Genomic DNA, 24,851 nt, shown 5'->3' on the forward strand with positions numbered 1-24,851 from the left:
GGTTTGTCATCCTTGAATAAATAATTTCCAGAACTTTCCACTACGTTGAACAAAATGGCTATCTCTAAACTTCGATTGAATGTGTTTGGGGAAATAGAGGGTATAAAAGGGGGGGGGGGGGTAATTACTCTCCACTCACTTTCGACTATTAAAAAGGCCAATTTCCAATCAAATGAGCCCCTTTTGAAATTTTTACAACAACTTTCTATATAAACCTTATATGCCCCCAAGGCATAACTTACAACCCTTGCACTGAAAGCTCTGATGGGGTTATCATCCTAAAAGACCTAATTTCCAGAACTTTCGACTACGTTGAACAAAATGGATATCTCAAAATTTTGATTGGATCTGTTTGGGGAAATGGTGGGCGTGAAAGGGGGATTAGTTGTCCTTCAATCACTTTTGACTATTAAAAGGGCAGTAGCCTTTTCAATTTCCAATTGAATGAGCCCTTTTTGATGTTTTTAAAACATCACTTTCTATAAAAACCTTACATGCTCCCAGGGCATAACTTAAAACTCTTGCCCTGAGGGTTGTGGGGTGGGTTATCATCCTTAAAGACCTAATTTCTAAAACTTTTAACTGCGTTTAACAAAATGGCTCTCTAAAAATTTTGATAGGATGTGTTTGGGGAAAAGGTGGGCGTGAGAGGGGTGCTAGTTGCCCTCAAATCCCTTTCGACTATTCAAAAGGGCACTAGCCCTTTAAATTTTCCAATCGAATGAGCCCTTTTTCAAGTTTCTACGACAAACATTTCAATAAAAACCTTATATTCCCGCAAGGCATAACTTTTAACCCTTGCCCTGAAGACTGGGGGGAGTGTCCTGCTCAAAGGTATAATTTCCGGAACTTTAAACTGTGTGAAACAAAATGGCTATCTAACAGTTTTGATTGGATATGTTTGGGAAAATGGTGGGTGTGGAATGGGTGTTAGTCGCCTTCCAATCACTTTCGACTATTAAAAAGGCCACTAGCCATTTCAATTTCAAATCGAATGAGCCCTTTTTGAAGTTTCTACGATGACGCGTTCAGTAAAAGTCTTACACGCCCCCAGGCCACAACTTACAACCCTTACCCTGAGACCTGTGGGCGAGTACCCTCCTCAAAAACACAATTTATATCTGGATATCCACAACACTGAAAGAAACGGCTACCAAAAAATTTGTATTGGGTATGTTTGAGGAAAAGGTGGGCGACAGAGGGGGGCTAGTTGCACTCAAATAAATTTCAACTTTCAAAAAGAACACGAGTACATTGAGTTTCAGACCGAATAAGGTTCTGTTCTTGTTTCTACAACAAAGATTCTAACAAAAACTTACGTGCCCTCCTGGCACTTCTTATTACCTTGCCTAGATGCCATTGAGCGGACCGTAAGGCTTGAAGGGAAAGTTTCCAGAGTTTTGACTTCGTGGACCAAAATTGCTCTTTCAAAATTTTGATTGGATGTGTTTTGGTGGGCGTGGAAGGGGTGTTAGTTGCCTTCCAATTACTTTCGACTATTAAAAAGGTCACAAGCCATTTCAATTTCTAATCGAATGTGCCCTTTTTGAAGTTTCTACGACAACGCTTTCTATAAAAACTTTATATGCCCCCAGAGCATAACCTACAATCCTTGTCCTGAGGGCTGTGAGGGGGATGTCATCCTCAAAGACCTAATTTCCAGAAATTTAAACTACGTTGAACAAAATGGCTATCTCAAAATTTTGATTGGATGTGTTTGGAGAAAAGGTGGGCGTGAGAGGGAGGTTAGTTACCGTCCAATCACTTTCAACTATTAAAAAGGGCACTGGCCCTTTGATTTTCGAATCAAATGAGCCTTTTTTGAAGTTTCTATGACAACGCCTTCTATAAAAACGTTATATGCCCCCAGGGAATAGCTTAAAACCAGTGCCCTGAGGGTGTTGGGGGATTATCCTTCTAAATAACCTAGGTTCTATCAGGAACTCACCTCCGATGACATCAAGGGCTGTATCCCAAGGGGTAGGTGAGGTGGGGGGGGGCCGGAGGGGCGGGGGGGAGAGCCTGGTGCCCGACGATCGTTTCCGGCTATTAAAAAGGATACTAGCCGGTCGAATTTCTAATCGAATGAGCCTTTCTTGAAGTTTCTACGACAACGCCTTCTATATAAACCTTATATACCCCCAGGGCATAACTTAAAACCCTTGCCCCCTGGGTTGTAGGGGAGTTTCCTCCTCAAAAACATATTTTCTATCTGGAAATCAACTACGCTGAACAAAATGGCTATCTCAAAATTTTGATTGGATGTTTTTGGGGGAATGATGGGCGCGGGGGGGGGCTAGTTGCCCTCCAATCACTTTCGACTATTAAAACAGGCACTAGCCCTTTGAATTTCCAATCGAAAGAGCCTTTTTTGAAGTTTCTACGACGACGCCTTCTATAAAAACCTTATATGCCCCCATGGCGTAACTTAAAACCCTTGCCCCGAGGGTTATAGGGGAGTGTGCTCCTCAAAAATGTATATTCTATCTGGAAATCAACTACGCGGAGCAAATTGAATATCACAAAATTTTTTATGGTTGTGTTGGGGGGATTAAGGGGGGTGGGGGGGGGGGGCTAGGTCCCCTATAATCCGTCTTGACCATTAAAAAGGGCATTAGTCCATCGAATTTCCAATCAAATGAGCCTTTTTTGGAGTTTTTACGACAACACCTATTATAAAAATCTTATATGGACCAAGGGTATAACTTAAAATCCTTACCCTGTGGTTTGTGGGGGAGTGTCCTCCTCAAAAATATATTTTCTATCTGGAAATCAACTACACTGAACAAAATGGCTATCTCAAAATTTTGATTGGAAGTGTTTGGGAGAATTATGGGCGTGGGGGGGGGGGCTAGTTGCCCTCCAATCACTTTCGACTATTAAAAAGGGCTCTAGCCAATCCAATTTGCAGTCGAATGAGCCATTTTCGAAGTTTCTACGACAATTCCTTCGATACGAAGTGCCCGGGTATGGAGAAAAAAAAACAACACATTGTGCCCACATCGTTCTCTACTTAGGCAGCGCTAGCGCGCTGCCTATGATTTTCATAGATTCTCGAGAAAAAAAAAATCTTATAATCCATTTTGAAAATGAGCTTTTCATTAGAGTTTTGTATATTTATCATCTCTTACGTAGGACTTGGAGCCAGGAATAAATCCAGTTTTGCATCGTTCTTAGATTAAATTTGTCAGAACTTGAAATCGTAACATTTGGCAATGCAAGTGACATGTTAAATCGGATGACAGATTATAGGAGAGATATAAACAAATTATTATGCCTAGTTTCTGGACATTACGAATTGATACAACCTTCTTTTTGTATAGCTTCGTCTTCGAGGTTCTCTTTGGGTATGTTTTCCAAGAGGGACCTGGTACCCTGGCACTAGTAATTGATGGGTTTCGGTTTTAGGCCGTTCTGAAAAAAAGTTTTTTGGACATTTAATGGAAAACTGTTATTTGTATTATCTTTTTTTCTTTCTTTAGTATCGGGGTCTTATTACCAAAATACTTAATAATTTAAGTTTTAGCTGGTCGAAAAATGCTTTTGGCACTTTATCTGTGGAACCAACATGCTTTCTTTTATTGCGCATTGGGCTCATGCCAGGAGAAGCAAATCACAAAGGATAGGTTTTGGCCGTTTTAGTACCCATATTTTGGGTATACCGTATCCCTAAATTATATCTAACACTCTTCCTGTCCAAACAAAATATCAGTGACCATTAACCATGGGAATGATTCTTTAAAATTTGAAGCAAATCAGGAAAATAATGTTTTTTGAATGATTTTTAAGGCCCAAACACCAACTAAAAGAAATTTTTTGAATCTTTTACGGACCTTACTTTTAGAGAATAAAAATTTTCTTCTCAATTTTTTCGATATTTATGGCCAGGGACTTATAATTTATTATAAATATATAATAAATCTGTATCTTTATTATAATATTTCATTATAATTTTATTCTTTTGTTTTCTTATAATTAGCTGATTATCAGGATGAATATATTAATTCATTTCATCTGTAACTCAATTATCATTATCATTATTTATAATTTACTTTAATTTATTTTTTCTTAAACGAAACTGTGGTAGGCCCATGGCTCATAGAAAAAAAAAAAAAACAAGAAACACAAAATAATACAAACAAATCCACTAAGCCACCGTAGAAAGCAGCTCAACTGATAGATTGCAATCAAAGAGAGAAAGAGACATCATCGTAACATACTTTACGATAAAAAATATCCTCTAATTCTATTGATTTATTTGTGAGACATATCTTCGCCTCACCCCACTATTCCTTAAGCTCTATGATTCCTTAGCAAGTTTTTAGAATATCATAATATTCTGAATATTATTGATATTATACATTATACGTTGTTTTACATAATTACATAAAGTTTACAGAAGAATAAGAACATAAAGAATAAGTGAAGGTGAAGAGGGGATGTTGGGTAACGAGGGGAACAAGAACAATACAGTGTATAGCTTCACTTACCTGTGTAGAATGATTAGCAAAGATAGTGGATGAAGTGAAAATGTTAAAAGTAGAATAGTCAAGGTCCACTGTGTTTTTTTTTTCACAGTTGAAAAGAGTTTGGAAGGAACAGAAGATAATATGTGAACCAAGTTTAGAATTTTGAAAGCTACAGTGATGACATTGGTCAAGTATGATTCTGAAGCGTGGGCACTCCGACAAACGGAGGAAAAATTACTAGATGTTTTCCAGAGAAGTTGCCTGTGGATTGTTTTGGGTGCCCAACAGACTGACAGTATTTCAAATAGTAGGTTCAATGTGGTTCAATCCCACTTTCTACGGCTATAATGAGAGAAAAGTTGAGATGGTTAGGGCAAGTTCTGCGGATAAAGGATGACAGATTTACTAAGATGTCTATGCTACCAGAGATTGAACGGGATTGGAGGATGTCATAAGGAAAGATTTAAGATAAATGAGATCTTTCGTTTCATTTCGTTGCAATTTATTTTCAACCCAACGCCTTTTTTATGGTTTTCGGATAGCTTTCGAAATTACCATTAATTTTTTTTTTATATAACCTTTAACGTTAATATCATTCGAAAAAATAAGTTCCCATCCCTGAATCACCAAAAATTTTTTTTTTTCAAAACGAAGTGCCTTGGTAAAATAAAAATATGTAATATATTGTGCCCACTTCGGTCTTTACATGACGTTATTGCAATATTATGATATGATTTTAATATGACGTCATCATGATTGGATCCTGAATGCAGCCTTTTATATTTATAAGCGACGTCATTTTCGACGTAACGCCTTAAAATCAGGTGTTGTTTAAGTGACGTCATCAAATGAGCATTAGTAGTTTGAGTAAATGACGTCATCGATGATATATATACGGTATCCCCATGGTTAGGTTATCAGTAATACAGTGAAGTTTATACAGTTATCATATATAAAGCGTATGCAATGAATACAGTATTTAAGTTTCTTGCCGTTGGAGTACCAGCCTCCTGTGCTGCAATAGGAATCTGGTGGGCTGTAAAAAAATATAGAGAATCTGAAACGGAGGCACGTTTAAGACATTATACTAGAGTTGACAATTCCATTTTGATTGAAAAAGATATAGCCAGTAAGAGCTGTGTAAGCACATCATCTGTAGAAGAAATCGTCAAGAACGAAGACAATCCAAGTGGTGCGAAACCTTCATCAGCAAATGTTACAGAAGTAACTGAAGACGGAGAAGGAGAGAAAAACAAAAATGCTAAAGAAATTCCCAAGGAAAAAGAAAACTCCAGTGACACAAAACCTTCATCAGCAAATTTTGAAAATGAGGTAGAGGGCGATCCAACTGCAGAAGAAACTAAAAACACAAAAGGAAAGAAAAACAAAGTTGTGAAAGAAATCACCAAGGACAAAGAAAGCCCTACTGACGCAAAACCTTCATCAGCGAATGTTGAAAATAAAGTGGAGGACAAGCTAAAGCTTGTTCAAACTACAATAGATGACACTATTTCATTGATTGAAAATTACAATGAATTTAAAAGGCAAAATAAGACAGAAGACAAAACAAGTGTATCAGTTTTGTGCCTTTTTCAAGGAGTTTGGGCAACTATTCACAAAATTTGTGGTTCTTTTTCTGAAACTCTTGGATTTGAATGCGATGGGTATGAAAAACTCTCTGTCCCAGTGACTATATCAGATATGAGGGAGCTAATGCCGTCAGTTGCACACAAGACCAGAAAACTTCAGCAACAAGTTGAAATGTTCCTTAGACAACCGCATGAGGAATTGAGTGCTGTTGAATTTTTCACATTTCTTGTAAATTTTCTACCTCGATTAGGTGTAGGAATGAACCCTGAAGGTGTTGAGAAACTGTCTCTACAGTGTTTGCTTGATTTTGTCAAAGATGAAGAAAATGTTCGACTATTGCAAAATGGATTGGAGCAGGTGAAAGGATTCTGCAGTAGGCTCGACCATCTGTGGTCACTTTTAGTTTAGTGAACATAAAACATGAAGCCCTATATTCGTGAAGCCCTACTGACAAAAACAAAAAAGGAAAAAAAGAGAAAGTTGTTGAAGTAATCACCAAGGACAAAAAAGCCCAGTTTTTGTCCTATAGTTTTTGAACAGTTTTGTACTTAGTACAACATTAAATTGATATCTTTCAATATGATTTATTGTTGATTTAAATTGATATGTTCAATACTCTTTCTACTAGAGAATAGGATATGTTTAACTTGAGAACAGGAAAAATGTATTGAGATCTTTGTACTTATTTTTCTTTCAAGTATTTTCTGAGAGTTCTAACTTAATACACAAATCCATTCTTAAGATACGCTATTTTGACAATCTAACGCACATAGTGTCGTTTGTTAGTTCGAATTTTCTATCAATATTCTCTCAAAATTTATCTTCATAGACCTAGCCTAATAGTACTAGTATCACAGTAGTTTCGGTGGTAGTAGAAGTTGTAGTAACAGTAATAGCAGCAGTATTAGTAGCGGTAGTAGAATGTACATCTTGCCTTTTGGTCAGTTGAACATCCCTTTCATGATGCCCTAGAATTGTATCTTGACACGGTAAGCCGTTCCAAAAATATTGCTGGTGTGCACTTTTGACGCCCTGACCTAATATTAGTAAAAATAGCAATGGTAATAGTGTTAGTAGTGACATGCATATATTACCTTTTTGTCAATTGATCTTCCCCTTAAAGTATTCTCTGAAAGTTCCAACTGAATACCCAAATCCATTCTTGAGATAAGCCCTTTTGACAATCTACATGCACACAGTGGGTTTTGATTTATTTCAAATTTCCCCACAAAATTCTAGCAAATTTTTACCTTCTCAACCGTAGCCTTAACACGCATAACACGCGTAGCCTATCAATATCATAGTAGTGCTAGTTGACCTCCGTCACTTTTGACTCTTAAAAGGGAACTAGAACTTTCTATTTTCAACCAAATGAGTCACCTATATAGCTTATACAATCATACCTTCTATACAAACCTTAAATGCCCCCAGGCCATAACTTACAACCCTTACCCCCGGGCTCTGGTGGTTTGTATCAACCCCAAAGCCTTGTTATATGATCTTTGGGCTATTTTCAATAAAATGCTTATCTCAATATTTCTGTTCGATGCATTTCGGGAAAACACGACGTGTGGGGGGGGGGGGGTAGCTAACCTCTGATCACTCTGACTTAAAAAGGGCACTAGAACTTCTGATTAATCATTGCATTAATAATTATATATATATATATATATATATATATATATATATATATATATATATATATATATATATATATATATATATATATATATATATATATATATATATATATATATATATATATATATATATATATATATATATGTCTACTGAGCACCAGAATGGGTATAGCATGATGGAGAAAGGGAGTTAAGAACGAACAGTGCCCCTAAAAACTCATTATTCCTCAAGAAAAATCACTAAAGCCAGCGTAATGGTTGGTTCGGGCAAAAATAGTAAATGTGCCCCGCCCTTACCCCCATACCCCCCCCCCCAGTCACCCACCGTGGGAAGAGTACCTATCCAGATAAAAAATACCCACTCCAATCAGGATATGCAGCTACATTCATTTTGACCCCAACAAAGAAAATGGAATTAAGTAGCTTTTGACAGAGCCCAATAAAATTAAATCTCAGGTTAAGGCTAAACCAATGGAATACTCGGTATTATACAAAATTCTACAAAATTTCCATTTCATTATCACTTGCTTCTTCGCTGGACATTTCTTCTTCCACAATATTCTTTGATCCCTTCAAGCTGCTCAAATTCAGCAGATATTGCATTGTAAAGCGATTAAAATCACATCTGGAAATGAAAATATATCTAATATTATATACAGGAAATAAAATACGTTTTGAGCATTGTAAAAAGGCTTGAGTAGGAGTAACCTAGCTTCACTTGGTGAAAAGAAAAACAGTTTTTTAACCTATTTCACAAAACAACTTTCATGCCATTTTGTTTTATACGCTCAAGAAAGTAAAACCATTAGGGTATTGGACGTCTGGGTATTTCTGACGTCATTCATATGAAAAATGTTTTTTTTCAAAAATTAATCAAGGCCCTTAGAGAATTTTCTCAAAGTCATAACCAGTTACGGTTCTATGCCTGGGCAGGGGGGGGGGGGGTTATCTGCCTCCTCCCAGTTTTTCTGCCATCTGACATTAAATTACTTTTATTTTATATTTTTCCACTCCTATGTGGAAAATACATTGATATAATTTACATTGATTCAACTCTGTTGTTTGAGGCACAAATAAGTAAACTTAAAGCAACAGTGTCAAGGAATCTCGGTTGTTTGCATAGATTAAAGTTTCTGTTTCCGTAAGAAATCACGAGAACTTTATATGTTTCATTGGGTAAATGCTAATTTCAATATTGCCTGGGCGTTTGGATGTTGACTTCCCTTTCACATTTACGAGGACTCCAAATTGTTCAAAATAAATCAATAAGAATCCTGGACCATTTTGTAACACACCCTACAGAAGAAGAATAGAAGAATACAGAAGAATTATCTAAAACCAAAACCTCTTTTTATTTTTTTATATTCTTGATTTACAACAAATTTTTTACCTGAATTTGGGCACACAGTTTTTAAAAATCCAACATACAGATCATTTTTTCAATAGCATGAAACTTTTGGTTGAAAATAAGAATAGCCATCCCTAAATTGCAAATAAACATAAAATATTTGATTAGTTGGTGAATTATCATCACTCTATACATATATAAAAAGAAATAGAAAGAGATAGCCCTTTCCGCCTACAGTAGCTGGGATTGAATGTAGTATTGATTGTTTTTTTATATAATTTATTTTGTAAATACCATCCCTATCTCCGTGAGTCAATCTTTTTTTCTCTGTACTCTGTGAGAGTTATTGAAGTGTTATTTCTTTTTTTTTCCTTTTCTTTATTGTTAAAGGATACATAATGAGTTGCTTCTCTGTCTCCTTTGCATAAAAGTTACGTATAGCGTTTTAGTTCAATAAAGTCAAGTTCAAGTATGGTATACCTCGCTCCTCCAGATTATGGGACCTAAAAACCACTATTGGTCAAGACCTATCTAGATCTTCTTTTTTTTTACATCGAAAAACGAATAATTATCTTATTACAAACAATTTTATTAAACAAACAATAGTTACCGGTTGAAGCTGGGTCCCCTGGTATACAAATCATCATTGTAAGTTTTCTACCATAATACGTAGTATTTAATGCGCAGCAACTAAGAATCCGAGACTCACTTAATGGCTATCAAGCAGGATTGCCTTTTTTACAAGTTTGGAATCAATAAGTTTTGGCAACGCAACAGTTGCATTTGAAACTTTTCTTAATTATATTCAAGACTTTCAAACTTCAGGAGTTGGGAGGAAAGAAAAAATTCCTCCAAAGTCGTAACCTATCTAGATTGTTAATTGCAAAAATATTTGTATGTATTTTAACAAGGGATTACAACAATTTAAAAACCTTTAAAAAGAAAACCAAAAGTTTGATGAATTATATAATTTTTTCTAGATGTTTTTTTTCAACAACGATACAAAGGGGGAGGTATTTTTCAAACTCCAGGGGTTAATTCTTCCCCTCCAAGTGGCGTCACCGGCAAGTGCAGAGGCTGTAAGATCTAATTTTAATTCTGGGTTGTTTATTATCAATGCTAAGGGGTTTGGCTAACGAAAAAATATAACCAAATCCAAAATAAAATTTCCACGTCCGTAAAACGACCTATACAAAATAAAGAGTACCAATATATATTATGGGATAGCTTATTTTATACACAAAACTCAAAATTTCGGAAATAATCGCTTACTCTTTTCTTTGGGGGGTTTGTCAAAAAAAAAATCGTTGATCAGGCACCATTTTCTTTGAAAAACTTCGTTTTGGTAAGTTTTCATGGTCCATTACTAGTCCAACTTTCAAACTTCATTTTTTTTTTTCCGGTATTTAAGATTTAAGAAAAATATATTAACAGCGCTGGGGAGGGGGAACAAATTTCCCGGAAGTCGTGATCTATCCAGATATATTTTTTCGGGCCATAAAATGTTAGTATGCTAATTTTCAGAAAAAATTATCACAGCGTTTCCGAGAGAATATATACAAAAAAGCAAGAATTAACTTGTTGCAAAAGATTACAAGCCTTTCATAAGCAAAAATCTTTACATAAATTTGCCAATGGTGACTGATTATGGTGTACATAAGTTTTTAATGAGCAATGAACAAATATGATAATTCCCTCTTTGTTCCGATAGCTAGAATTTCGAAAGTTGTAGTTTGGGAAATTTGGCAAATAAATTTACCCAGGAATAATTGGGACATAGAAGATGTACCTTATCTGTTATAATTTGTCCAGGAATTGGATTGATCCATGGTATGATTTTGCTAATGGTATGCCAGTTTATTTTTAACCAAACTATAAAGTGCACAAAGATTTGAACCTTAGAGGGGTGGACTTGGGACCAAGGTCGAGAGGGGCACAGTCAATGCATATGTGATGGAACTGATTTTTCTAAAAAGCCATAAACTCGACCTCAAATTAGATGTAGCTGTTGTAAAAGTTATACACAATATATTATTTATCTTGGGATTACTAAAAGCGTTTTGTGGGAATTGTGATTTAAATGTTAATTGGCCATCTAGTATACTACTACTACTACTAACAACTCACCGCAGCACCAAGCCGCCTGAGGCCAACACAGCTACGCACGCTCCTCCTCCACCCCAATCTATTCAAAGCCATCCTTTTTACACCCGCCCACGAAGTTCCCATTTTCTTTAAATATTTCTTTATGACGTCCTCCCACCCCAGGCGAGGAAGACCTTCTTTTTGCTTAGCCCTAGACGGTTGGCCGAAAAGAACAATCTTCGGCAACCTGTCATCCTTTATCTGCACAACGTGCCTTAGCCACCTCAACTTTTCTTTCATTATAGCCCTAGAGAGCGATATTGAACCACATTTTTCGTACAGGCTATTGTTTGAAATACGGTAGCTCAGCCGGGTACCCAGAACAAGCCGTAAGTAATTTCTCTGGAAAACATCTAGCAAATCTTAATCCGCTCTTCGGAACGTCCATACTTCAGAGCCATATTTGACCACTGTCATCACTGTAGCTTCTAATATTCTAATCTTGGTTTGCAGACTTATCTTCCTATTCTTCTAGACTTTTTTTAACTGTGAAAATACACCCTGAGCCTTGGCTATTCTATATTTAACATCTTCACTGCTTCCACCATCTTTACTAATAATACTACCAAGGTAAGTGAAGCTGCCCACCTGATCAACCTTTTCATTACCCAACGTCACCTTTTCATCTTCACTTATTCCTAGCCTTAGTGACTTAGTCTTCCTAACATTAATTTTCAAACCAATACTAGCACCCTTAACTCGCAAAACCTCTAAAACTTCATTTATTTTGCTCACACTTTCTTCTAGGATGCTTAAATCATCAGCATAATATAAGTCAAGGAAATTTTTTTCTCCCATTTGATTCCGTGGTATCCCATTGCCTTTCCTGTGCTCCTTAAACAAAGTCCATCAAAACAATCCATATAAAGGGGGATAGAACACAACCCTGCTTAACTCCTGATTTAATAAAAAACCAGCTGCTAAACACATTTCCTACCTTAACCGCAGCAGTGTTATTCTCGTACATAACACTAATCACTTTAATGTATTTGTCTGGTATACCGTACAAGGATAAAACCTTTACTAAAGCTCTTCTATCAACAGAGTCGAACGCTTGCTCATAATCTATAAAACAGAGGACCAAAGGTGTTTGAAAACTCAGGCACTTCTCAATTAATAGCCCAAGAATGAAAATTTGGTCGACACATCCTCTACCTTTTCTAAAACCGCACTGCTCTTCTCTTAAAACTTTGTCTACGGCATCTCTCAGTCTAAAAAGTATCATATTACTAAGTAATTTACTACCTACAGAAATCAGGATAGTCCTTCAATAATTACAACAGTCAGTCTTGTCCTCTTTTTTAATCAGTGGCTTAATTAAGGTTTTCATAAAATATTTATGCACTTCACTTTTTTCAAAAGTCATATTCGTGAGCTTTAGTAACTTTTTTCTAATTTTTGAGCTGCCAAATTTAACAAACCCATTTACCACCCTATCAGCACCTGGAACCCTATTATTTTTTAGCCCTTTTAGTACTGTTGCTAATTCCTCCTAGCAAAAGAAATCTTCCTTTACATACAAGGCATCACAAACTTTTTCATTTCCCTCTGTATTTTTTTCTGCCACTGTATCTCGGCTAAGCAAATTCTCAAAATGTTCGGCCCATCTCTCTTTAGTTTTTTTCCTTATGGCTAATTGAGACCCCATTCCTATCTTTAACTGGGCCAAGTCCGGATGGACTACTCCCTCTTAATTTATTGACGTACCAGCATAGTATTTTACTATTATGCCGTCTAGCTGCATCTTCAAGATCCTCGGCAATTTTATCTATTGCCTCAATTTCAAACATCCTTAGTTCATATTTTAATGTTTTCTCTAGTTTCTTTACATTTCTTTTGTTTTCGTATGATCTATCACTCAAATAATTCTTGTACAAGTCCTTTCTCCTTTCTATTAAACATAAAGCCTTTTCACTAATATTCTTAGCTGCAGTTCTAGCTTTCTTCCAAAATACACCTTCAGCAACTTCACAAATTATTTTTCTAAAATTATTCCAACCATCTTCCACATTATCAAATTTTAAACTCTCAAGATTAGTATTCAACTATTCCTGGAAAGTTTCTCTCAATTTCTCATCCTGGAGTCTACCAACATCATAACTTCCCGGGAGGTAGTTACACTTCCGATGTTCCAGCTTTAGATTAACCCTAGACACTATTAGATGGTGATCTTTGCTTTTAATAACAAGAACGTCACTTTTACATGCACTTTTATCTTGTATTGATCCTATAAGTGTTCAGTTCACTGTAACATAATCAGTAAGGTTTGTTGTCTTACCAACCCATGAATACCATGTTAACTTATGGGTCATTTTATGATCAAACACCGTATACATTGTTATACCTACAAAATTGCAAAAGTCTGTATCCATTACTGTTTTCTTTTCCTACGCTAAATTTACCCAGGCTGGGATACCATCTATCCCTATTTCTACCAACCTGGGCGTTAAAATCTCCCAGTAATAACATCATATTTCTACCTGGGACCCTGTCTATTTGCTCCTGTAACTGTAATTAAAATTCATTTTAGTCACTAGTATCTCAGTCAGTCGGTTCTAAAGAGGCGTATACTACTATAACTGATACTCTGAACTTTCTAGTCATAAAATGAGCGATTAATATTCTATTACTAATACCTTCCCAGCCTAAACAAGACTTTGCAGCTTCCTTATTCGTCATGAGCCCTACTCCCTGTCTATATACCTCATACTTCATGTCTTACTATACAAATTCTTTATAAGCTATTTTCATACTTTCAACCACTGGGATATGAGTTTCTGAAACTTCTAATAAGTCTAGCTCAAATCATCTGCAATTATCAGTAAAAATGTCAATACGAAGGTCATTTTTTAACGTCGTAACATTCCAAGTTCCAATTTTCATGTTCTTTAAATCATTGAAATTATTTTGGCCTCAGGAAAAGCACTGATCCCGGATACCAGTGCAGGAAGGGGATCACATATCTTCTCAAGTCTACACCGAAGTGCTTAAGCCGGCTAAGAACCGGACAGCAAGAAGTCCCTGGGACCTCCATGAATGGAGGCTTTGTGCAATCCTGGGCCCATCTTGGTCACAACATGGTTTTCAGCACTTGACGATGCTCTTCCATCAACAGGAGTCCAAACATGTACAGACAGTCTCAAGTCTATTACCTCCGACTCATTATATATTCATGCCTAAAAATATTAGGCTACTACGGGGAGGCAGCCGATAGTAGATAAATTAGCTAGGAAGAGGTTTTTTCAGCCTGAAGACGACCGTCAAAATATACCAAGCCCAGAAGAATTATCTATTAGTCAGAATCCCGTGCGAATGCTGTGTCGTTTACTAGGCTATAATATCCTCGAGGGGCTAGGAAGAGAGGTGACCGCAAGGTCCCCAGTCTTGCAAGTACCCCGAAAGGGTCGAGGCAGCCCTTTGCAGAGGCCGTTGTCCATGGATCTGGATCTTACGCCCTGCCGCAGTTGTCCTCCGATAGAGGATCCTCCCGCGATGGTGTTCTGCATCACCATGCAATTTAACCCCTTACTAGGAGAAGGTTTGTAACTCATGGGACTTGTGGACACACCAGTGGACCCTTTTGAGTGTACATTTGAGGGGCCTTCTTCCTCCTCCGCCTGTATTTATGACCCCGGGCGAGGGTGCCCCAGTTTCTATTATGGACCCCCAGGGACAATGTCCCCCCTTGGTCCGTGCCTCCTATGAAGGTACCCTACATATCTGAAGAGCGTTCCCCTATCGCCAACTGGGGACACGCTGAATGGCCTGGGGGAGGCCAGGAACATAAAAATGAAATTAATTAAAAATATTATGGTTTCTTTAAACATGAAAAATGGTATAGTCTTCTGTATGACTTTTTAAATATCAAATTATTATAGGGAAGTATGAAAAAAATTATACAGAATACTTTTTGGTTTTCTTATTTAATATAACTCAACATTAGCTTGTAAAACTAATGTCTAGGCAAATTTATTGATTTATTTCAACATTAGCCTGTAAAATTAATGTAAAAACCAATGTAAAACTAATGTGTAGATGTGTAAAGCTAATATCTAGCCTAATTTATTTATTTACTTCAACATTAGCTTGTAAAACTAATGTCTAGCCTAATTTATTGATACATGACGTCACACAAAGATATTTCACTAAATAAAATAACTTTTCTAGGAGTAATGTGCAAATATAGCAATAACGATCAGGCGGTGGTTCTCAGAACCATTTAGCTAATGTTGTCATTAAAAGCAATGAAAGGGCAGCAACAATGGGTAACTTGCAAAAACCTACAGCCATTGCCCCGAGGGCTGTGGGAGTTTTTGTCAATCACGTTTTATTGTTAGATTGGAAATTGAAAGTTTTAGTGCCCTTTTTAAAAGTAAAAAATGATCGGAGGATGACCATCACCCCCCCCCCCCCGATAAAAACACCTCCTGTGGAAAATACCTCCGGGAAATACCACCTAGCGGATAATACCCCCCCCCCTGAAAAATACCTCCCTGTTAAAAATATCCCCTCCCCCCCCCGAAAAATAGCCCTTGCGGTTGGTTGGTATCCAATCACTTTCGACAATTAAAAAAGACTAGAATGCCTGGGGATTATAAGTAATTTCTACCTCCATCCTCCTATCGTTTCTCCCCTAGAACTAAATCTGTATTTATCCGAAGGCTCAATGAGAGTTGAGATGTTTTGGCATTAAAATGCGCCCTTTGGGGTATCCCTCTCTCCCTAGCTACAAAACAATCAGAGAACCTCAGTTGCAGAAGTTGAAGTACCTTTTTAAGTTTTGTAATTTGTCCATTGCTTACAGATAGTGTTTGTTATTGGAAAGCATACGGACATTTTTCGCGTCGGAGTTTTCTGAAGGGGGTGGGACAGTTTCTGGAGGAGTTTCCATGATAAGAACATTTTTGCACGGAGAAGAGGGGCTGACAAGACTTACACATTAATTCCTCTTTTCCGCTTTCCTTAGCACTTCTCAGCTAAACTAAAAAATAACAGAACTCAAATAAAAAATATTTCAATTTGAAAAATCATATTTAGAACAAATGGGTATTGTTCAGGGGAGGGGTTTTTCTTCGGAGAGGAGGGGGAGGGGGTAAACACCTAGACCCGTAGACAGTGACAGGGCGAAGGGAAACCCCATTAACAGCCATAAAAAAACGAGAAATAAATCTGGCTTCAAGAGTTTGCGACGTCCGACCCTCCCTGTTTTCGCGACAACAAAACAGAGCTCTTCTACCAATCATCCCGACAGTCATCTATGTCATGACTTTAAAAAGCAAACAATTCCAACAAGGTCAAACAGGCAAAGATTACAACAGGTATTTTACCCAATGTAAGTACGGTGTTTGAGTTGGACGGGAATTTAGTTATATGAGAGTTGCACGGGGGTTTAGTTAAATGGGGTTCAGTTTCACGAGGGTTCAGTTACATGAGGATTCAATTACACGGGGTCCAGTCGCACGGGGGTTAAGTTGCTTGGTGGCCCAGCCGCACGGTAGTCCCGTTGCACGGTGGCCCAGCCGCACGGTGGGCCATCTAGTATAAATAAGCCGCATCTAGTATAAATAAGCAGGATTGCATGTAAGAGCCTCCACAAAATGTTCAAATTCAAAAGTATTCTACCTCATGGATTGGTACATGTTCGCATTTTAAGAGAAAAACAATGGACGTCTTGTCGGGTTCCTTTCCCTGACAAAATTCTCGATCTAGCCATTTAGAGCAAAGGATAAATACATAGAAATTAACCGTAATTAGGTGTTGCCAGACACAAGTCAGATAAAAGTTAAATGAGCAAAGAAAATTTCAATATCTAGTGCAAAAAAATTAATTGCATGAACAGGAAGAAGCCATAGTCTTTCTTCCCGAGAGTCCTCATGCCCGGACAAGGAGGTACCTTCTGTTTGCTTAGTTAACAATGTTATGCAGTATATGACACTTTCAAATTGCAGAGTTAAAAATTAAAGGCTATGATATATATTTCAATTAGTTAGGGCCAGTACTTTAGTTTAGTTTCTCCACTGAATTTCTAAGATAAATAAGAAGATAATTATTAATTAGCTTTCTTTTTTGTTTTAATATTGCAGTTTCATATTCTTCCACTAATTGCAACACGTTAGGGCACACATAAAACAAGGTGGAACAAAGACAAAAACAAGGAGAAGGGTCGAGGGACTGAAGTTTTTGCTGTTCCGCTTAACAGGAAAGTAGTGAACAAAGGCAAAAAAAATGTGGTTTCTCATTTTTTTAAAGTTAGACAACTCTTAAGAAAGTGGGGAAAGTCTGACAGTTGTTAATAAGAAAAAAAAAATCATTGGTAGACACACTAATTCAGTCGAGGGACCTCAGCGAATGAGAACAAGAAAACTACGAATAAAATCTTTAGCTAGTTCAGTTAAATTGGCCATCTGAAGTCAACCATATTATTTCAGTGCGCTTTCCATGGTTTTGAGTTTGATACATCATACCCAAACCCAAGGCTGTATCTAAGGAGAGGGTTGGGTTACCGGGTCTATCCCCCCTCGAATTCATCAATTTTTTTTTTTTGAAGTTATTAACCCCCCCCCCCGCGAACAAAGTTCTGGATACGCCCTTGCCCATACCATAGCTGTATTTTTATTCAATGGTCTATTCTCATGCATGGGTCGTTCTAATATTTTCCTCAATATTTAAAATACTAAAGGGTATCTGGCCATATCTGACCCTTGGCTATTCAAAGAACATTGAAACGGTTTAAGGTTATAGTTTCTTGATGCTGGGCAAGCATAGAAGCTTAAGCCCTCATCCAATATTACGTTTGCTTTAGCACCAATGAAAAAAAAAACAGGTATTCTACTTTTCGAAATTTTCTTCTAACATCAAAATTATCTCACTTTTTATGTTAAATTTTCGTATCTTGAGAATCACTTTCTAATATAATCAACTTACATTTTACTAATATCATCGGCCCGTTTAGATAATGCCTTCTGTAGATCTCTTAAAACTGCCATCATTTTCATCGTAGGGGGACGCCAACCGGGTCGAATCTTCTCCCCATGATGCCTTAAACATTCATTCAGCCATCTTACTGAAAATTCCAAGTGAGTTGATGATTCTAGGTGACTGGCAATGAATGCTAATAACTTTTCTACATAGTTTATTGGCAAATTTTCAGCTATAACACTCGCCGAGTTGATTGGAATTTTTTCGTAAACCTCACAAATTAACTGAGGATCATTCAGTCGTATACTCATCATGAGTGCTATAAAAAATGGTTAAATTATCTTTAAAAAGGGGACAATTATAAACTTAGCTCTTACGCCTAGAATTCAGGGTCTAGAATACAGTAGCGCCAATTTATGATTTTTTTTTGGGGGGGGGGGGAGGAGGAGAGGAGGGTCAAAATCTAGGAGGAAATATTATTTTTATTTTTCGTTCTTTTTTCCAATGAAAATAGGGCACTAAAAGGGGTATTTTTCAATAAATATATCAAAACGTGTATTTCTTAAAACTTAAATAGGGGGAGGGGAAATTGAAACACATTTTGTGTTTTCATCGAAAAAAAAGAACTAAGAAAACAACAAAATTGACCCCCCACCGTCGATTTTGAAAAATATATTTTTGACAGTCCCCGTCCCCCCCCTCTCCCCCCTAATTCCGTGAATTGACACCACTGCACCCAAAACTTGGGCAAGATGTTTCTTTCCAATTAAACAAAAACTACCTAGAGCTTTTTTAAAGGTGTTTTTTTTGCTGTTGGAAATTTGATCCACTCACTCAAGATGTACAACTAAATATCACTTAAATGTCCACCATGGCTACGTTAGGATCGGCAGTTCCTATTTATAGTTGTTTTAACGGTTTGTCAACATATTATTCGGAATCTTTTTTAGTTTCATGAAATTTTGCGGATTTGGCAATATATAAAATACTCGAATAACAAATCGAAAGAAAAAACTAAATGATAAATCAGCAAAAGCTAAGCAAATAGCACGTGGTAACAAACAGCTTAAGAAAACCCACTTTTCCCTTAAAGGTGTAGTTGCCCTTCGGGAACCAACAGATTATTAATACTAGAATAATTTACGGATGAAAACATCGTTAAATTTAACTAGTTAGTTTGTTTATTTCTTTTGTCGGTATAATATGGCAACACTGCTGAAAATATGACACTGCCCTAAAAAACTTAAAAATTTCGAAACAACCAAAGAGAAATCTTTAAAAATTACAGCTTCTGCCAATGAAATGACCTAATTTGGGCCCAGGGGGGACTATTCAAACTACTGGTTCAAACTAGTGTTGGGGCGATATTTGATATCGATATTGATATATTGGTATATCAGACCAAATATCGATATCGAAACGTATTATTGAAACCGATATTTTTTAGGGGGTCTCTAACCACCTATAATCCCCACGGAAAATCCACCAAACGCAAATTCTTGGGGGGGGGGGGTTCTGGCCATTTTTTGAATTCCCACTAACTTGTCCACGTAACGAACTATTTGATCTACTCACTCAAGATGTACAATTAAATATCACTTAAATGTCCACCATGGCAATAGATAAAATAATCGAATTCCTGGGCAATGAAGATCCTCAATTATTCATTAAAGATATGAAGAACCACTAGAATACTCCTCATGTGAATTTTGAACAAACAGAGGAAACAGGAACAGCATACAAAGTTCAACAAACACAGAGGATAAACTCTATGTAAATGATTGACTATTGGCATGTCTTGCTCTAAATTTTTAGCTCCCTGGCGCCATAAATTTTGTCCTTAAAAAAAAAAAATGCAAAATTAGGCATTTTCATTTATGCGATGATGATTTAGAAGCACTTTAACTTTGAATGGTCAGAGGTACTAATAAGAGATTACTGTCTAAAGGAAGTCCTACATAACCCAAGAAAACATTCTCATTGTACCATCCAGTCAAATTCCTAAGATTTACATGATGAGGGCAGGGGTGTATCACCTGAAGGGAGGGGGAGGGGGGCAGTCAGGTCTAAACCTCCAGCTACCAAAATATTTCTCCGTCTCGTAAATTGATTATTAAATTCAGGTAAAAAGCCCTTTTTCTTAAAAACCTAAAAAAATATTTCTCCAGCTCGTAAACTGGTCTTAAAATTTCAGGTAAAAAAAACCTCAAACCATTCTCGAAACAAAAATTTTTCGTATCCCCCCCCCCAAAAAAAAAAAATTCGGCCCTTCATTAAGGGCTTTAGTCTTCCTACAAGAACATGTGATTTCACGTCATTAGAAGTTTACCTTGGTTGACATGGGAAGTGAATATTAACAATAAGAAAAAAATTGTTGATTACTCCGAATCAAAAGTATTGAAGAAAATTATGATATTGGCATCCAACAAAGTGTCTAAAAGCGTAAACTATATTTGAGACTTCAATTGTTGCTTGCCGATGCAGCAGTAGGTATAATGGACTCCACATATAATTTTGATTCATCATACTTTCGGTGAAAAAAACAAGCGTAAGAAATTCTGTGTAGGATAATTTAAGCAAATTTTTTACTCAAATATTAAAGTAGTTGACACAAAGCGAAAAACTGGTTTCATTGAAATTGAGTAAAGAGCTCAAGCTGAAATATGGGTAAATGACCCTATCCGGAAATTCTTTAAATGACTTATTATTTCAAAGAAATTCTTCAAATTTTAATATTGGTCCGTGTTGGATGTGAGCCCTTGAATTATTCAACATTTTTCTTTTATTGGTCAAGTATGGTTTTGAAGCGAGGGCGCTCCAAAAAACAGAGGAGGATTTACCAGATGTTTTCCAGAGAAATTGCTTACAGATTGCTTTGGATACCCGACTGACTGACCGTATCTCAAACAGTAAGCTGTACGAAAAAAAATGTGGTTCAATCCCGGTTTCTATGGCTAAAATGAGCGAAAGGTTGAGATGGCTAGAACACATTCCGCGGATGAAGGATGATAAATTGCGAAAGATCGTACTTGTCAGCCAACCGTCTAGAGCCAAATGGAAAGCAGGTCGTCCCCAAATGGGGTGGGAGGATGTTAGGAAAGATTTAAAGGAAAAGGGAACTTCTTGGGAGCGAGTAAAGAGGGAGGCTTTACGCCCTCCTTGGCATAATAGATTGAAATAGAATAGATAGGGACGGAAGAGGAGCATATGTAGCATACGGAGCATACGTAGCTGTGTTGGCCACAGGCAGATTGGTGCTGCAGTGAGTTGTTAGTAGCAGTAGTTTCTTCTAGTACAGTTTTGGAAGGCTTTGTTGGATTCATTTTTCCAGTCTTTTTTGTATATTGGCCCCCATCCAAAAATTGGTAATGACTAATGCCCAAGCCACATTATAGTCACATTAGTCGATAAAATAGCCAAAATTTATTAATGACATGTTTTTTTTCGACTTTTAAAGTAACACTCATACAGCAAATGCAGAAAATAAAAATGGCAAAAAATAGTTTGAAAACTTTGTGTTAACGTCATTTTGTTCCCAGCGTTCGCCTCTTAATGCTATGTCTTTAAATCTTTTGCCAGATTCATCCCACGTTAAGCAAAGCCGCTGTTCCAAGCCTACATGTTTTCTGGTTTCCAAAAATTGTGCCTTAAACCCTGACTCTGAGCTAACCAAAATTTTATGCTTGAAAGTTGAACATAGCTCGATCCAAGAAATTTCGAACAGCACACATAACTGGTGCTGTAGTAATGTTAATTTTGATCTCAAGTGTGACTATAATGTGGCCCGGGCACAAGATTTCTACAAAACAAGGAAAAACAAAACATTTTCTTAGTCCTTTCACACAAGAGAAGAAAATTGAAACCTCCACATCAAAGAGAGGTAGCCAAGAGTTAAACAAGATAAAAAACACCACAAATAGGGGAGATACGCGGACAATATAAGAAATGTTAGTAAAACTGATAAACTATGAATTACCTGCGGAATATTCCTTTTCTCTTAAATTTGTTCGAATGGTTTGCGGTGTGATATTTTCTGTTAATGCAAAAGGGTCAAATAGGCTAGTGCTGTCCAAAGAATAAATGAGAAGACCTTCTGTTGTACATGCTCCAAAACTTCTTCCTACAAGACAGAGTAAGGGCGGGTTATACTTGAAATTTGTTCCGACTTGAAACAATAAATAATAATTTAGTATTGACGGTGTTATGATGGAGAGGAGTGAAATATCTTGCCCCCCCCCCCAGAATAAAAAAATATCATAAAACGTATTCCAAAAGCAGAAAAACCTACCTGAACATAGGTATTATTTAAAATAAAATAAAAATGGCAGGTCAGGTAACACATTTACCCGAATACAAGGTAAAATATTCTTTTTTAAATGTTTTTTAGCCAAAAAAAAAAAAGGAAAAGAAAACAGGGTATTTCCCATAACACAGGGAGCTTCTTTGTTACAATACTCAAATTATACACAAACGGAAGAGTGTTCCCAAGAAGGGAGACGAAGTACTGGGTTTGTCTTCCTTCTTCAAAATTAGGACACATGTAGTTTTAAAAGAAATTTTCGACTGCTGGACTCTCCCTACCTAAAGGAAAATCATTGATATTTATCTACAATTAAACAAACAGAAACACAAAAAAAAACGAACAAAAAAAAATATTGCCTGCATGAATATACTGTTATTGACTAGCCTACCGACAGCCCACACCAATACTTTAAGTTCGGATTCTTACAAAACACCGACTTTCATTAATAGCCTGATGGCATTCACAACCTGAATCGTTTAATCCTGGAAGAGCACATGCCTATGTTTCTAACCTTTATGCCAGAGAAATAAACATGCATTTGAAGAGCTAAGGTAAACAATAACGTTTTTATCGCTCCATTTTCAAATTTTAATCACGTTTTATTGCTCAACTCATTTAAACAAAAGTGCACAACAGTACGGATTGAATCCAACGAAATACGCCCCAAAGAAAAAAGATCCTCCAAAGCTACTGATGGTGCATAGGGCATCGTATCGACGTTTCAATTCCAGGGTCTTTTTTTACAGGGACAGAATGCAATCCTGTTGCCCAACCTTGCGGCAGCTGAAATCAAACCCTGGGGCCCGTATTGCCAAGCTGATCAATCTTCTATGCTACCACATGGTTATAATTGTGTTACATACAGTAGTCAATCATTACTAAAGAGCGACTCGAACCCCAGTTCTCCTCCAGAGGAACGTCTCATGCTCTCAGCACTGAATTATCTACGTCGTAAAGAATATATATAAAAAAACACATATACTGTTCGGTTCCACATAAATGTGAAACTCAAGCTAGTTTTGCATTGTTGCTAAAGTTTTGCAGGATGCTAATACATGGTGCATCAGGTTTACACTGAAAAGGATAATTGAGGACGGAAAATTTAAACTCTTTTTCAAATTTATTCAATTAAAACTTAATTTTTTTTATAGCCTAAAAGGTTTTCGAATTAATTCCTATGCATGTATAGCCTGAATAGTTAGAACCTTTTACCCTTGATATTCAAGTTTACATAGTCCCATTGAATTGACTTTTAAAAACTTCGGAACCTCTAAGTCACAGGCCTGCAACTCCAGTCCTATACTCCTGGTTTAGAGGCATATCTACGCGGAGGTGTGTGCAGGCAGGATTTACCAACAGGCCCGCTAGGCCCGTGCCTAGAGGTCCACAATGCCAGGGGGCGCAATAAATCATTAAAGAGTGCCTTTTTTCTTATCAAAACTGGACTGATGTGATTTATCGTCAAAGTGCCAGGTGCACCCTCCCGCCGTACTGTCTATTCACAGAAGTGATTTCAAAATAACACAGGAATTCCGTGGCCACTTACAAACTGTCAGATATCTCCCAAGAATGGCAGCTGAGAGCTCAGTATAACCTCTCTCTTTCATTACTTTTGGCTCATCAGTTGCGTTCTGTTCAGTGCTTCCACTATCCCCAAATTTTCGGGGATTTCCCCAAAAACATTGCAATAACGCTTGGGCCTAGAAGTGACAAAGTTTTAAATCCGCCCCTGGGTGTGTGACGCAAAAGCTACAAAGCCTTAATATTCCTATCCACTACAGTGATCCTGTGGTTTTACTAGTTGGAAAAAAATTCCTTCCTTTCGTTATATTAAGAATTTGTTATTAGTTGCTATTATATATTGTTGCAGTCATACGTAAAGTTCGTATATGGCACTTTTAATCTTCTATAGTATTTACCAAAACTGTTTGCTTAGCTGCTCTTAAAGGGATGAGTGTTTAATACCACTTTGGTCATACAGATCTATGCTATCCTGCTCATTTTCCCGTTGAGAATTTTTCCTGCTTATGGAACTCATTTTCCTGCTTATGAAAAATATTTTGAACGTTTCAACGCTAGAATAGGATCACTAGAAGTTTGAAAACGTAAGATATAACCTTTAGCGACATAACAAAAATAGTACCGAAAAAAAACAACAACTATAAAATGAAAATTTAGAAAGATTATCTAGTTGGAACTAATTTAGATGATGGAAAAGAAGAGTTAATAATTTTTTAGCTGGTTGAGTTCATAATAATAAATTAGAGCAGCTAAATAAGGAATCACTTTCCTCATTAAACTTCAAGATTAACTACTGTATCACGCCTTGGCATTAGCGGCAAATCACCACCGGTGAGTTAATTATTTTTTTTTGGTAATGACAATTCTGAAACTAAATCAGTGACGCGCCAGGCTAAACAGAAATATAGTAAGCTAAT

At 36.9% G+C, this 24,851-nt stretch overlaps 1 protein-coding gene across 2 annotated transcripts in view; it reads right to left on the reverse strand.

Moving 5' to 3' along the window:
* Window positions 1–8,167: 8,167 nt before the first annotated feature.
* LOC148953240 (periodic tryptophan protein 2 homolog) overlaps window positions 8,168–24,851 on the reverse strand; it is an 80,680-nt gene continuing 63,996 nt past the window's right edge. Inside the window, exons 16-18 of one of the 2 annotated variants that reach the window (XM_089088412.1) lie at window positions 22,087–22,230; window positions 18,117–18,255; window positions 8,168–8,324 (exon numbers count right to left, since the gene is read on the reverse strand). In XM_089088412.1, the coding sequence (XP_088944538.1) occupies window positions 8,198–8,324; window positions 18,117–18,255; window positions 22,087–22,230 (410 nt within the window). In that variant the 3' untranslated portion in view covers window positions 8,168–8,197. Of the gene's footprint in view, window positions 8,325–18,116; window positions 18,430–22,086; window positions 22,231–24,851 lie in introns of both variants that reach the window. The other variant, XM_089088411.1, reaches the window with a different exon arrangement.

The sequence above is a fragment of the Artemia sp. Qi Xiang Cuo genome, chromosome 4 (genome assembly GCF_049724085.1).
Source record: "Artemia sp. Qi Xiang Cuo chromosome 4, ASM4972408v1, whole genome shotgun sequence".
Classification (NCBI taxonomy): domain Eukaryota; kingdom Metazoa; phylum Arthropoda; class Branchiopoda; order Anostraca; family Artemiidae; genus Artemia; species Artemia sp. Qi Xiang Cuo.